Genomic DNA, 14,061 nt, shown 5'->3' on the forward strand with positions numbered 1-14,061 from the left:
TAGCGTGCGTTTGCGGGATGTAATTCCCGGTTCTCAGCAGCAGAATTGTTTGCATTAAACACACTGCAGACATTTTGATGAATCTGCCTCTCTGGGGTAAGTGCCTGGGGTGGAACGTTCCGGGCCTTTCCGTAATGAGCAGTTGGCACAGCCGGCGTGCGCGGCCTGCACAATGCAGCGACAACGGCAATTAACGGCCGCCGCGCAGGTGAAGAGGAGGGGATCCTTAACTCGCGGGAATCCCTAAAACCCTACGGTCTGGAGAGCCCTCCTGGCGCTGTTAAACCCCCGAGGCGACGGCGCAGGTTGCGGGGAAGCGGGGGGGAAGGGGGGAAGAGGAGGCTGGGCTTTTTTTTTCATCCCGGCGCTTTAGCCCGATGCGCCAGGCGACGTCTGAGACGTGACACACTATACTCAGAGGGAGCTGAGCGTATACTCAGCCGCGCAGCGACCCATTATGATGTACACAAAGCGTATCATCTGCCCCACCGCAGCAGCCCGGCTCTGTCGCAGGCCGGCCCAGAGCGAGCGGGGGGCCCTGTGACCGGCCGCGGCGCGGCGCGTCTCCCTGGAACCTCCGCCCTTCAGGAGCCGCTGTCCTGCGTCGTCCCGGGGGACCGGCCCCCGGAGCAGGCACGCGCTCAGCGTTTCACACCCGCCCCAAACTGTGTCTCACGCTGCCAGGCCTCAGCTCAGTTCCCTAATTACACGTTGATTAGTTATTACACACCGAAATAGAGGCTTTCTCCCCCCCCCCACCGCCGCCTCACCCCCTACACCCTGTTTCCACTGGATAATGACACTGGCTCCTGAACACTGGCACGCATTGTGTCTTCTCCTTCTCCTCCCTCCGCAAACGGGCTTTCTATTTTTATATCCATCCCTGTGTCATAAGCCAACAGCATCCTCGCTCGCTCGCTCTCTTGCCCTCTCTCGCTCTCGTTTCCTCTCTCTCTTTCTCTCTCTCGCTCTCTCGCTCCCTCGCTCTCTTCGGTTAATTGGTTCGTTAGTTTGTTGTTTGTTTATGTTCTAATGACTCACTCAGATATCCTTGCCCACTTTTAGCTTTTCAGGCTAAAGGAGAATCTGGGTCAGAGGACCTGCTGGACTTAACCTCGTGTGAACATGTATCTTAATCGCACAGAACCGCCTTCACACATTCCTGTTACACGATCAATTACAACAGAATTGTGAAATTGAACTGGAAAACGACACATAAAGGTCTTGGGCGCAATTGAATGAAACTCGTTTAGCAAAGGACAATGGGTGTTGAGCTGTGCAAGGATTGCTTCAGTTGAAAGTTGTTTAAGTAATATGCATTAGTGTGTGTGTGTGTGTGTGATTATCTATATGTGTGTGTGTGTGTGAGTGTGTGTGTATATATATATATCTTTTTGTGTATGCGTATGTGCATATTTGAGTATGTCTGTAAGTTCATTCATTCATTCATTCATTCATCCATTATCTGAACCCGCTTATCCTGAACAGGGTGGCAGGGGGGCTGGAGCCTATCCCAGCATACATTGGGCAAAAGGCAGGAATACACCCTGGACAGGTTGGCAGTCCATCGCAGGGCACACACACCATTCACTCACACACTCATACACTCATACCTACGGGCAATTTAGACTCTCCAATCCGCCTAACCTGCATGTCTTTGGACTGTGGGAGGAAACTGGAGTACCCAGAGGAAACCCACGCAAACACGGGGAGAACATGCAAACTCCACACAGAGAGGCCCCGGCCGACGGGGATTCGAACCCCGGACCTCCTTGCTGTGAGGCGGCAGTGCTACCCACTTCATTGAAATTATTTTCCTCCAGGAATGATGTAAACTCCATCGGCAGGGACTCGATCGTTTCTCTTTGGCTTCTGGCAGTCTGCGCTGTGCGAAAGGTGTACGCCATCAAACAATGGGAATAGTTTCCAGACGGACGTGGAAAAAGCGGATAAGGAAAGGCTGCACCTTGGCCGTTCGTCGTTCCCCGCCGGGAGGTCGAGCCGACGGCGGGGTCTAGGTCCCGATCCGGCTAGCCCCCGGAATATCAGGAAAACCAGGAAACAAAAGCGTGTGTGACGGCATACGTGCGGGAAGACAACAGGGGGTCCCTTCACTCCGATTTGGCCCTCGGGTGAGTCATCAGATAGAGGGGGGTGTGTTTGGGCTGGGGGGGAGGACATTGTGGGGTTTAGGGGGGATGCGTTTGGGGTGGGGGTCGGCGGGGGTGGGGGCATTGTTGGGGGTTGGGGGGGTGCGTTTCCGGCCGGTAGCGTGGGCGTGTGTATGGGGGTAGGGGGTTCTGATTCAGCAGATGGGGGTCAGGCCGTTTAATTAGTGATGTAATGGGCCCCGGTCTCTCCCCAGCCCTCATTAAGTTTTTTGTAAAATGCTGATGTAATGAAAGTTAATCCCCCCACCTCTGGGCTCCCGGCTGCCGGCCGTCCCACCCCTCCGCTCCCCCCTCCACACCCTCCCCCCCGCCCCCCACACACCCCCACACTCCCCCACTCCCCATTGTGCAGCTCATTACCACGGCCCCGCCCACCACTGCACTCTATAAAAACCTCACTGACAGGTTCATTAAATCTGTTGCTGATATCCAGGCAGCCGGCTATTGTGTGTGATTTCTCAGTTTGCCCGGCATGTAACAGAAGAGGGTGGGGGGGAGGGGGGTGGGATCGGAGGTGGGGGGGGGGGGGGGGGGGGGGATTGGTTGGTGGGGCGGGGGGGTGGCGGTGGGGGTGGTAGTGGGTGACAATGCACAGAGGAAGGCTTACAGGGTAAGAGTTCTCACAACTTGTGCCGGTGAGCACGTAGGCTGGCTTTTTGTAGGGCTGCTAGATATCTGCCGGCTTTAAGCCGCATATTGTGTGTGCACGTGTCTCTGTGCACGTGTGTGTGTGTGGGAAAGTGTGCATGTGTGCATATGTATGTGTGTGCACACGTCTATGTGTGTGTCTTTCTGAGAATGTGAATTTGTATGTGTGCACACGTCTGTGTATGTGTGTGAATGTGTGCTTGCACACGTGTATGTGTGTGTGTGTGTGTGTGTGTGTGAATGTGTGCATGCACACGTGTATGTGTGTGTGTGTGTGTGTGTGTGCACATGTCTCTGTGCACATTTTTGCACGTAAGTGCGTGACATATGTGTGATGTCTGCATGTGCGTGCGTGTGCATGCAGGTGTATGTGCATCTGAGTGTGCGTGTGCATTTTCCAGTCTGTGTGTGTGTGTGTGTGTATGCATATCTATGTACGTGTGTGTGTGTGTACCAGAACAACCCAACAGCACTGTCTCATCCTGCGTAATGCGTGAAGAAATGTTGAGCTCACTTTCAGGGGTGTGGGGAGGGGGCTGGGGAGGACAGAGAGCAGGCAGGAAATGAAGGGTTTTTTTCTGGAGAGCGTTCCCTGGAAAGAAGACAAAAAATGGGATTAGAAAAAAGGACAAAGAGAAACATTCAGCAGCAATGAGAGGCCAGATTGTACACTTCCTCACTTAAAAAAGCGGCTAAAAATAGCAGCTGAGGGGAGAAAGGGAACAAAATGGTGGGGGGGGGGGTGCACGGTGATTGGGAGGTGGGGGGGCGTCGGCTCCGGAACCGGCACCATGCGTGTCACACACATCCCTGTCGCGTGATTCGCTGCCGGAGAATGGCCCCTCTCCGCTCCGCACCGCCGAGACACGCCCCCCTGCCCTCCGCTTCCGTCTCCACGGCGACCGGGGACGGGCAGCACGTCAAATGCACGCGTTAAACGATCCACTCGCACGCACGTATTCTGCAACACCTTTTTTTGAAAGATGCAAAGATTGATTCACAGCGTATATACTTTTCAGAAAAGGTATTTTGAAAAAGAAATGCCTCTCAGTTCAGTTTTTCTCTCATCACACGGCGTCTCATTAAGGCTGCTGGGAGAACTAACCCATGATGTCACTCTGTGGCCTGTTGGCAGTAGCAGACACACTCTTATTTAAAGGAAAAAGGGGGTTGGGCTGCAGAGGCGGGGCTTGTGGGCTGCTGTTCATCCTGAGCGAAGGCAGAGACAGGCCCCCGCGCCGCGATTGGCCGGCCGACCCGTCACTCGGACCACCGCCTTCCTCGCAGACCGCACCCGGAGAGAAGTGCCTACTAATGCGATTCGGTCGGCCTTCTCCTCCCGCCCCACCCCCGCTATTGAGTCTTTATGTCGGAAATCCTTGACCCCCCGGCCCGCCGGGCCGCGAATAGAAAGGGCTCCTCGGCGGAGACGGAGGGGCTGAGCAAACACCCCGCCGCTGAGGCCCCCCTAACGAACGCGGCGCCGCGGGGCTCGTGCTGACTAAAGCTCAGGAATACTTAAGTCGGGATTTGTCCAGAACCCAGCTGGAACTCCTGTGTCAACAGCGGGGCCATTTTGATGTAACTGACACCCCAAAGCCATTTCCACCTCTATAAGCATACAGACCAATCATGGTGTTCGGGGTGGGGGGGGAAGGGGGGAGGGGGGTGAGAGGGGGAGAAGGGGGAGAGGGGAAGGGGAGAGGGGGAGGGGGGGGATGGTGGCAAAGTGGAAAGTCCTGTTCCATGAAAGGCTGACTCATTAGGGCATTTTACAACACTGGCTGACATTGATACCTCATCAGAACACAGTGTGTGGTTATGGCGAGACGTGGTACACTGAGTACTGTCTCCACACACACACACACACACACACACACGCTCTGTGGGCCCGAAATAGTTTTTCTGAACTGTCGCTAACCCTCGCGCCTCGGAGGAATGCTACATCGACAGACGCGTTTTATTTTATTTCATCATTTAAAAAAAAACCCCCAAAACATTCTCCTGAGGCAATCACAGGCTAATCGACCCGCGAATTAAAGTTCATTTCATGCACTTACACGACCAGAATTTGAACCGTGTTTAATTTTAATTCGAAAAAAAGTAACGTTTCACACCATACACCCTCTAGAAGACACCACATCGAAATGTTTGTTTTTTGTAGTAAATTCCTAATACATTACATTATAGAGTGTGCGACTGTCTTTCCCTTTTAATGATAGCTCTCTCTTAGTCAGCACCTTGCCGCAGTTCTGCTCTGGGTGTCCGTGCTCCCTTTGTTAAAAGTTTCCGGAAAGGACAGGACTCCCCGACTTGAGCAGACGTCTTAAGCAGAAAGACGTTTTTCGGAGCGGCCCTGTCTGGAACGTGACGGGGCCCGGTGATGGAGGGGCGTCTGGCAGGGGCCCGGACGCCGCGTCGGGGGCCTCGGACAGGAAGCGGCTGACTGATTACATGTCAGAGCGGCTGCCAGTGACACGCCGTCCAGAAGATCCTTCCACCGGAGGACGGAGAAGGAGGCGAAAACTCCCGCACCTCCTTCCAGTTCCTGATTCATTCCCCCCGTGGATATCCAGTCAGAACTAGCGGAATGCACCCCACCGCACCCCCACCCCCCCCCCCCCCCCCGCCACAAGTGTAGAAGTCTACTTTTTAAAAAACTGTATTTCATTTCTTTTTTTTCCTTGTCTGTCTGTCTTTCTTTCTTTTCTTTTTTTTACCTTTTCACGTTCTCCTTTTGTGTGCACGCTGTGGGAAAAATTCCCATCCCGATGAGGTCACCCTTCCCTGCGCCCCCCCCCCCCCCACCCCCCGGGTCTAATCTCATTGTAAGGCGTCCGTATGTGCCATCCAGTCAGGGCCTGTCTGCCTCAGGCCTCATTCACAGCCCACTGTCTCCATGAACCTTTATTGAAATAAGGATTTGCTCAGGAGAAAATAATCTCTGTTAGATATACACAGGGGAGAGGCTGGATTAGACATGATTCACACTATATTACTGATGCTCACTGTCTGTAGCACGTACTGCCCCCCCCCCCCCCCCCAAATAAACCCACCCCCCACCACTTGTGATCTCTGCCTCTGACATGCACGTACACAGAAATACGTCCACACTCACACACACACACACACACACACACACACTTCTCTCACAAACAAATGTTCTCTTTTCCTTTATCTCAACACACTCTTTAGCACACTCCCACACACACACACACACACACACACACACACAAATATTCTCTCACACACAAATTCTTTCTATCCTCTCTCTCAACACTCTCATATGCAACCATGCACACACACACACACACACACACACACTCACACACACACACACACACTCTTTCATGTATTCATACACAGACTACAGCTCACACATACACACACACCCACACAAGCACACACACGCACACACACTCACAAACACACACACACACACTCACACACACACACACATGCACACACTCACACATACACACACACACCCACACATACACACACACACACTCACTCACACATACACACCCACACACACATGCACACACGCACACACACTTTCATGTATTCATACACAGATTCCAGCTCACACATGCAAACTGTAAAAGGGCATTTGTGCTCAGGCAACCTACCCTGTATAAATAAAGATTTGTAAAACAAAACTCTCCTTGTGTGTGAACTTATCGAGAATTATTGGCACCTGTGATACAAATGGAGAAAAAAGGCTGCACATAATAAACAACGATAAGAATAATGATCGATACTTTATGTTGGAACATACAGAAAAACAATATAGCTTAATTTCAATAAGTTTCCTCCCATGTTTGCCTAGTTGTTTATTTTGTATTATTTGTTATTAACAATTAATGAACAATTAACATAGTGGTTGAGATATATGACTGGGACCTGCCTGGTTGGAGCTTCAATCCCCGGTGTAGCCATGATAAGACCCGCACAGCCGTTGGGCCCTTGAGCGAGGACCTTAACCCCGCATTGCTCCAGGGGGGAATTGTCCCCTGCTTAGTCTAATCAGAACGGAAGTGGCTTTAGATAAAAGCGTCAGCTGAACGACGTGATGTAACGGAGGGCGGGGAGCGGGTTTCTCAGAGGCCGCTGCAGCAGGAGTGACGTCGCGCTCGCCGGCACAGGAAGCGTCAGACCCCTGCTGCGTGTCGCTCCCGCCCCGCGTCCCAGCCCCGCCCGTCTCCCCTGACGGTCTCCATCCCCCTCCCAGATCCTCCCAGGTTCTGCGCTCTACTGTTCATGCCTGGCGCATTTGCATTCCGGCCTGCGTTTCATTTGTTCATGTACCACCAGGCAAGCTTCGTCAAATGCAGAAAAGTATTTGAATAAAATCAAAAGAAAATTGGTATTTCATCCTAGGTCTGTGCCCTTCATGGTTTGTAGACTTCATGGTGGGGGGTTTGGTGGTGGTGGGGGTGGGGTGGGGGGGATTGGGTGAGGTGGAGGAGCAAACACCCCCCCCCAACACTACTGAAGGCCACCAGCCCTACAAGAGTCGGATAACCCCCTCCCCCACCATATGTCTCATATGTGTTTAAGCCAAGTCCTGTTTAATCAGTCAGGCGTGAGCAGACATGCAGGTAAGCATAGAGATCTGCAGGTGTTTCACTTTAGGTAACCCAGGGTGTGGGTGTGTGTGTGTGCGTGTGTGTGGGTGTGGGTGTGTGTGTTTGTGTGTGTGGGTGTGTATGTGGTAGTGTGTGTGGGCATGTGTGTGTTTATGTGTGTGTGGGTGTTGGTGTGTGGGCGTGTGTGTTTGTTTATGGGTGTGTGGGCATGTGTGTTGGCGTGTGTGTGCTTATGTGTGTGTGAGCATGTGGGTGTGTGTGTGTGTGTGTGTATGTGTGTGTGTTTGTGGGCTTGTGTGTGTTTACGTGGGTGTGTATGTGTGTGTGTGTGTGTGTGTATGTGTGTGTGTGTGTGTATGTGGGTGTGTGTGTACTGTTGTACTTCCCTCTAGGGTCTTTCAGCGAACTTATCCCTGGTTATGGGTATGCACTTTGTTGTACGTCGCTCTGGATAAGAGCGTTTGCCCAATGCCAATAATGTAATGTAATGTGTGTTGGCGTGTGTGTATGTGTGTGAGCATATTATTACTGTGTGTGTACAATATACATATGTAAATCTGTATGCATACATGCACAGGCATACACAAACAAACACAGTCAAACCCAGTGGCACATAATCACATACACAAACACATAATGGTATATACACAGAAATGATGCACACACACACACACACTCTGGGAAATGTAAGTGTAAACGTGCACATTTGCATATAACAAAAATAACATTTGTGAATGTGCATACTATGAGTGTGTTTGCAAGATTATCTGCGAGTCAAATACACACTCAGTGAGCACTTTATTTTTTTTAGACTTAGTAAATCTTCTGCTACTGTAGCCTATCCACTGAGGTTTGATGTGTTGTGTGTTTAGAGATGCTCTTCTGCATACTACTATTGTAATGTGTGGTTATTCACTTTACTGTCAGCTTTGACCAGTCTGGCCCTTCTCCACTGACCTATTTCATGAACATTGCATTTCTGCCTGCAGAGCTGCTTCTCACTGGGGTTTCTTTTGTTTTCCCCACACAATTCTCTGCAAACTCTAGAGACTGTGCTAATCCCAGGAGATCAGCAGTTTCTGAGATACTCAAACCACCCTGTCTGGCACCAACAATCATTCCACAGTCAAAGTCACTTAGATCAGCATGACTTCATGCATTGCACTGCTGCCACACGATTGGCTGATTAGATAATTGCATGAATATGTGTTCCTAATTAGTGTTCCTAATAAAGTGCTCAGTGAGTGTATACAGTGAGTGATTATTAGTGTGTGTGTTGTATGAGGGTGTATATGTGTCTGTGTGTCAGCAGCTTGCATTGGCTTGGTTTTTATGCGTTACACCCGTTTCAGTGTTTGTATATGTGTGTGAGAGAGTGTGCGTGTATGTGTCTCTGAGTGTTGAATTGTATGTGTGTGTGAGTATCCGGGTATACATATGTGTGTCTGTGTATGTGAATGTGTGTGTGTGCCTGTTTGTGTGAGACTCAGTGAGGCTGCCACCTCACTCCCTGTCTGAAGCAGCCAGTGTTTCAGTGGACTGTATATGTGTGTGAGCTGAATAAAGTGTGTCTGTGTGAGAGTGTGTGTGTGTGTGTGTGTGTGTGTGTGTGTGTGTGTGTGAGCCTGTGTGTGTGTGTGTGTGTGTGTGTGTGTGTGAGACTCAGCAATGTTGCCATCTCACTCCCCATCTGTCTGAAGCAGCCAGTGTTGTGTTAACCTTCAGCCCAGAGTCTCTGGCTAATTCTGGCCCAGAGGACTGGCAGCCTGGCACTTTTACACCGCTTGTGTAACGCACAGTCCAATTACATTACTGGATCCACGAGCAGTGCTCCAGTTCAGAGAACATACACCGACAAATACTTATCACAATGCCTTCAAATACACAATTCCCCGCAGGACGTGCCCTGCTGTTCAATCTTTGAAGCAACTTGTGGATCGTCTCGTCAAAGGAGATGAGATGACAATTCAGTTTTTTTTCTAGATTCACAATGTGTTGCTGCGCTGCTTTTAAGTACCGCAAATGAATAAAACATTGAAAATGGCTATGAAATACCAATACTGGAACAAATGAAAAAAAGAAAAAAACCAATGAGTTTGTGGGAGGCTAGAGTAAGCCTCTAATGAGACACCTTTTTATTCTTTGCTTAGTTTTTATTCTATGGTGAGTTAGTGCCATCTGCTGGTGATGACTACAGCCATACTCATTATTAATAATTGCCAGACACATTTTTCACCATTGTTCATCTCTTCCATATTTTGTCACTCAATTTATTGTCAGGATCATTTTGAAGAAGTGTAGTTCCTGAGATCACAGCAGCCCTTTTTTGCTGTTGTGCAGAAATGTTTTTTTTCTCGGTGGGCGTAAAAAATAAAATAAAACGTGCTTTTGCCGTAATCCAGATCTGTGGGACAGAAATAGTGGATGGACACAAACACAATGGCCAAACCCCGGTGGAAAGGCACATTAAATGCTCATTATGAATTCATGCGAGACGCAGATTCGCCCTCCTGGGCTGGCCCGTCGCCCGGAACCGTCGTCGTAAAAGGGCGTGCTTCAGGGCCGCTCCGGGTTCTTCACTCCGCCGTGGGGTTTGTGCGGAGCGCGGGACGGCTGCCATGCCACTGACCAAGATAAATGTGACACTGCAAACAGAGGGGTGTACTCAGTCCTGTCCTCACAAACACGGCACAACGTCGACAGGGTCTGCGCGCGCGTATGTGTGTGTGTGTGGATGTGTGTGTGTGCGTGTTTGTTTGTGTGTGCATGCGTGTGTGTGTGTGTGTGTGGATGTCTGTGTGCATGTTTGTTTGTGTGTGAGTGTGTGTGTGGATGTGTGTGTGCATGTTTGTTTGTGTGTGCATGTGTGTGAGTGTGTGTGTGTGTGGATGTGTGTGTGTGTTTTTTTTTGGGGGGGGGGGGCGGAGGGGGGCAGTTTCCAAGGTAGGATAGATGAGCTCTTGAATATTACATTATCGATCTACATATGGGATTAATGAGTAGAAAACTTTAACAAACATACATTTATATACCTTACTATAATGTCATTTAGGTTAACATGCTGCTATGATATACTGCGTGTGTCTGTGAGCAGGGCTATTAACCCTGTCCTTAAGGGGTGTGGATCAGGGAGAAAGCACCACCAGGAGGGGAATCTCATCTCATCTCCTGTTTTTCCCACCCGAGTCCCATAAACTTCACACGGCTGTGCCCGAGGTTCTTAAAGTCAGTCTGTAGGCTGGATTTGACCAAAGAGCAGCCCTCTCTGGGGAAACACCAGCAGCTCCTGAACCCAGCTCTACCATCCAATCGCAGGTGGGGCCTGAGCAGTAACTCCGCCCCCCTCAACACTCCCACCCCCAAAACGGTAAAACCCAATCAGAAGGATTTCGGACTGAGCAAGCTGTGTGGAGTCCGCTGGTCTGACTGCACCGACCTCTATACACGAAAAAACACAGCCACTTATTCACAACACCCCCCGATCAGGGGCTCGTTCCACAAAGCAGAGTTACAGATTTAACTGGATAACTGCACCGAATAAAACCCAGAACCCTCCGTAATCTGGAACATCGACTGACTCATTCCCTCTGCTTCGTGATACAGGCCCCTGCTCAAAAAAACAACAAAACAAGAAAAACAATCAACTCCAGCAGAGAACGAGACTGTACAATCAAACCAAATCTTGTGAATGAGTTTTATTGTAATTTGAAAATACGTAGGTGGTACAAGAAATAACTATACAGCATTAATTTACAAAACAAATACATATGTCTGTTTTTTTACAGGAAGTTCAAAGAAGAACATTATGTCAAACACCAGGCAAAATAAACATGAACACGGAACACATACAGCTTTGACAGGGAGCGTTCATTGTTTTAAAAAACACTTCATAGGCCCTGTCCAAACTCAAACTTAATATGGAAAACGCATCAAGTATATAGATTCTATTGGGAAACTTACATATTACAATGTTCAAAAGGAAATAAAAATCCAAAAATATATATTTTAAACTGGGTTACTACCTCTGAAACAAAAAAAAAAAGACTTTCGTTGTCATGTTACTAGGCTGTACAGACGTATATTCCTCTAATATTTTGTCCATTAAGTCGAAATGTATCTGCATTAATAGGAGTGGTTTTTAGTCGCAGACCAGTTTGCGTGTACTGAGGGTTAAACCATTTTTCACAGCTTACCGTATTTTGGTTGAAATGCAGTGCAGTAAATATGGTTATTAGAGTATAGCGAACCAAACGCAAGACGTTTCCACAGAACAGCACTGTTTTTTCTAGCTTCTCATCATTGCAAAAGTACTGTAAATATACAAAACTTAATTTTGAATATGAATTTTTTATAAAAGAATTATACACATGGGGATATGGATAAATATCGCAGCAGATACAAACTGTTAAAAGGCAAACTATGCTTTATATAAATAGCACACTATATACTGTAATTCAGTTCATCATAAAGGGTAATCAATATCTAAGTGAAGTTCTCAAATCAATGTAAAGGTAATCATTTCATCTTGTAATAAAATATATTAGGGTTCACATACTGAAATACTCCTTGGTTATTGTCTTATTTTTCCATGGTACACTACAGTAAAAAATATTCAAAAATTTAAAATGTTTTAAAGCAATACTTTTAAAAGATATCAGGGTCATGACACGATGCCTAATTTGTGAGCACTTAAATGGAAATGCAATGTCAGTTTGAGGAAAATGCAGAATACATGATTTTTTACAGAACCCAGCTTTGTCTGTAATACAAAAACAGGCTTGACATAGTTTAATTTACATCAAATATTTTTAATCAGTCTCCTCTACGGCACTAAGAATGGGACTAAGATATAATCCATCACTGTCTTATTTTGCTAGTAGACTGCTGTTATATGTTTGAGCAAGGAATTGTACCTGCTTTGCTGCATTATATATCCAGCTGTAGAAATGGATACCACATAAAAATGCAAAGTATGTATAAGTTGTTCTGGATACGAGTGTCTGTTAACAATTCCTGTAATGTAACAAATGCTAAAATGAGTAAATATGATTGTATTTAGTGCCAGATGAGTTCTGGTGTTCTGGTCTGCAGGTTTAGTACATACGCAGCGTTACAGTATGGGAAACCATACATACGTCATTCAGCAGGATATGCTTTTGGGTTAGTGATGCAGGACTATAATACGCTAGTTGTGCAGACTGCATCGCATAACTCCAGAATCCAGCTCTAAAACAGGCCAGTCCTTCTGAAGCGTAAGAAAACCAACATCTGACGAACCAACCCTATACGCACAGGTGTAGAATATCTACTGTATATACAGAATACTATATAGGGAATCCATATACAGAACCCGTTTAAGCAGCTCCTGGAGGAAGTATAGAGAGCCTTTGCAGAATCTGCGTAGAGAATGCCTCTCTGGGGTTAAATTGCGGTAAGTGGCTAAGACAGTTGTGCCCCCTATGATTTTCAGCCCAAGGATTTTGGGGTTTGGAACAGTCGCTGGGAAAGGGCTGGCAGCAGAACACAATGTTTTTGTCTGATCTTCTTGAAGGGGTGAGTCATCGAAAACCTCCCCAGCCATCAGGAAGCATTCCCAAACATCCAAAAGAATTTCATTCATTATAAAGCTTGTTAATTATATTTGACTATGCTTTACCAGAATAGCAGAAAAAAGGAATTGAAGTTATTAAACTGTCAATGGCTAGTTAACATTCGCATCGGTCTTCATGAAGGTCACTTCGATGAAAGGACAGAGATACCAAACCTTTCCCTCACCCCCAGGAGCAGCCTTCTCCAGTTAAAATCGGTCACAAAACCTCACACTCGTGTAACAAGGTCCAGTGTGGGGCCGAAAGAGTGGGGGAGAAGCACTTTGAACCCTGTACTCAGCGAAGATACGCACGACTTCCAGCAATAAATACACGTTCGACATGAAACTCCGTGTGTGTCCGACAGAGGATCCCTTTAGGAAGCCCACCCGGGCCTCTGTGTCGTGTTACCCAGCAGTTCTCCTCTCCTAGCGGCGTTTCACGGTGAAGACGCAGCCTTTCCGTTCGCGCGGAGACCGGCGGGAGTCAGGCGTGTGCCGGCGTCTCTCAGAACCCGCAGGACCGAGCCCATCGGAGCGGATGTTTGTGTTCTGTTTTTGTGGGTGGGGAGGGGGAGAGGAAGGGACTTGCCCCACTCAGGGCTGCAGTCATGGGGGGGGGGGGGGACAACCAGGCACATTGTCCCAGGCCCTGGAGGATCAGGGGCTCAATGGTCTTTGAGCTTGTGGTAAATATCATCGTCCTCCTGGTAATAGTAATAATAATAATGATAATAATAATAATAATATAACAGTATGATTTGGTCCCAGGCCTGGGAGGGCCCGGCCCTACTTGCTCTTCTGGGAGCCGATCATCACCTTGGAGACGAAGTTGACGATGGCGCTGGCCGGCTGCTCGGGGTCGTGCTCGGCGAACAGGTGACACACGTTCTCCGTCCCGCTCGCGGTCTTCCTCGCCACGAAGCCGAAGATCCTGGAGGGGGTGGGGGGGGTGGGGGGGAGAGCAGAGGGCCAGGGTTTACTCCACGCATGCCAGAATGTGCACCCGTCTCTGCCGCCGGCCATATTCACAGGGTGAGAATGTGTTTGGGAATGTGTGCCG

The 14,061-nt window shown here is 48.6% G+C and overlaps 1 protein-coding gene across 2 annotated transcripts in view; it reads right to left on the reverse strand.

The window, feature by feature from the left end:
• Window positions 1-11,091: 11,091 nt before the first annotated feature.
• The window catches only part of tns3.2 (tensin 3, tandem duplicate 2), an 81,681-nt gene continuing 78,711 nt past the window's right edge, over window positions 11,092-14,061 (reverse strand). For both annotated transcript variants that reach the window (XM_061239609.1, XM_061239611.1), the window contains exon 27: window positions 11,092-13,932. In XM_061239609.1, coding sequence (XP_061095593.1) covers window positions 13,788-13,932 — 145 coding nt within the window. In that variant the 3' untranslated portion in view covers window positions 11,092-13,787. The remainder of the gene's footprint in view (window positions 13,933-14,061) is intronic.

This window comes from Conger conger, chromosome 4, assembly GCF_963514075.1.
Source record: "Conger conger chromosome 4, fConCon1.1, whole genome shotgun sequence".
In the NCBI taxonomy this organism is placed as follows: domain Eukaryota; kingdom Metazoa; phylum Chordata; class Actinopteri; order Anguilliformes; family Congridae; genus Conger; species Conger conger.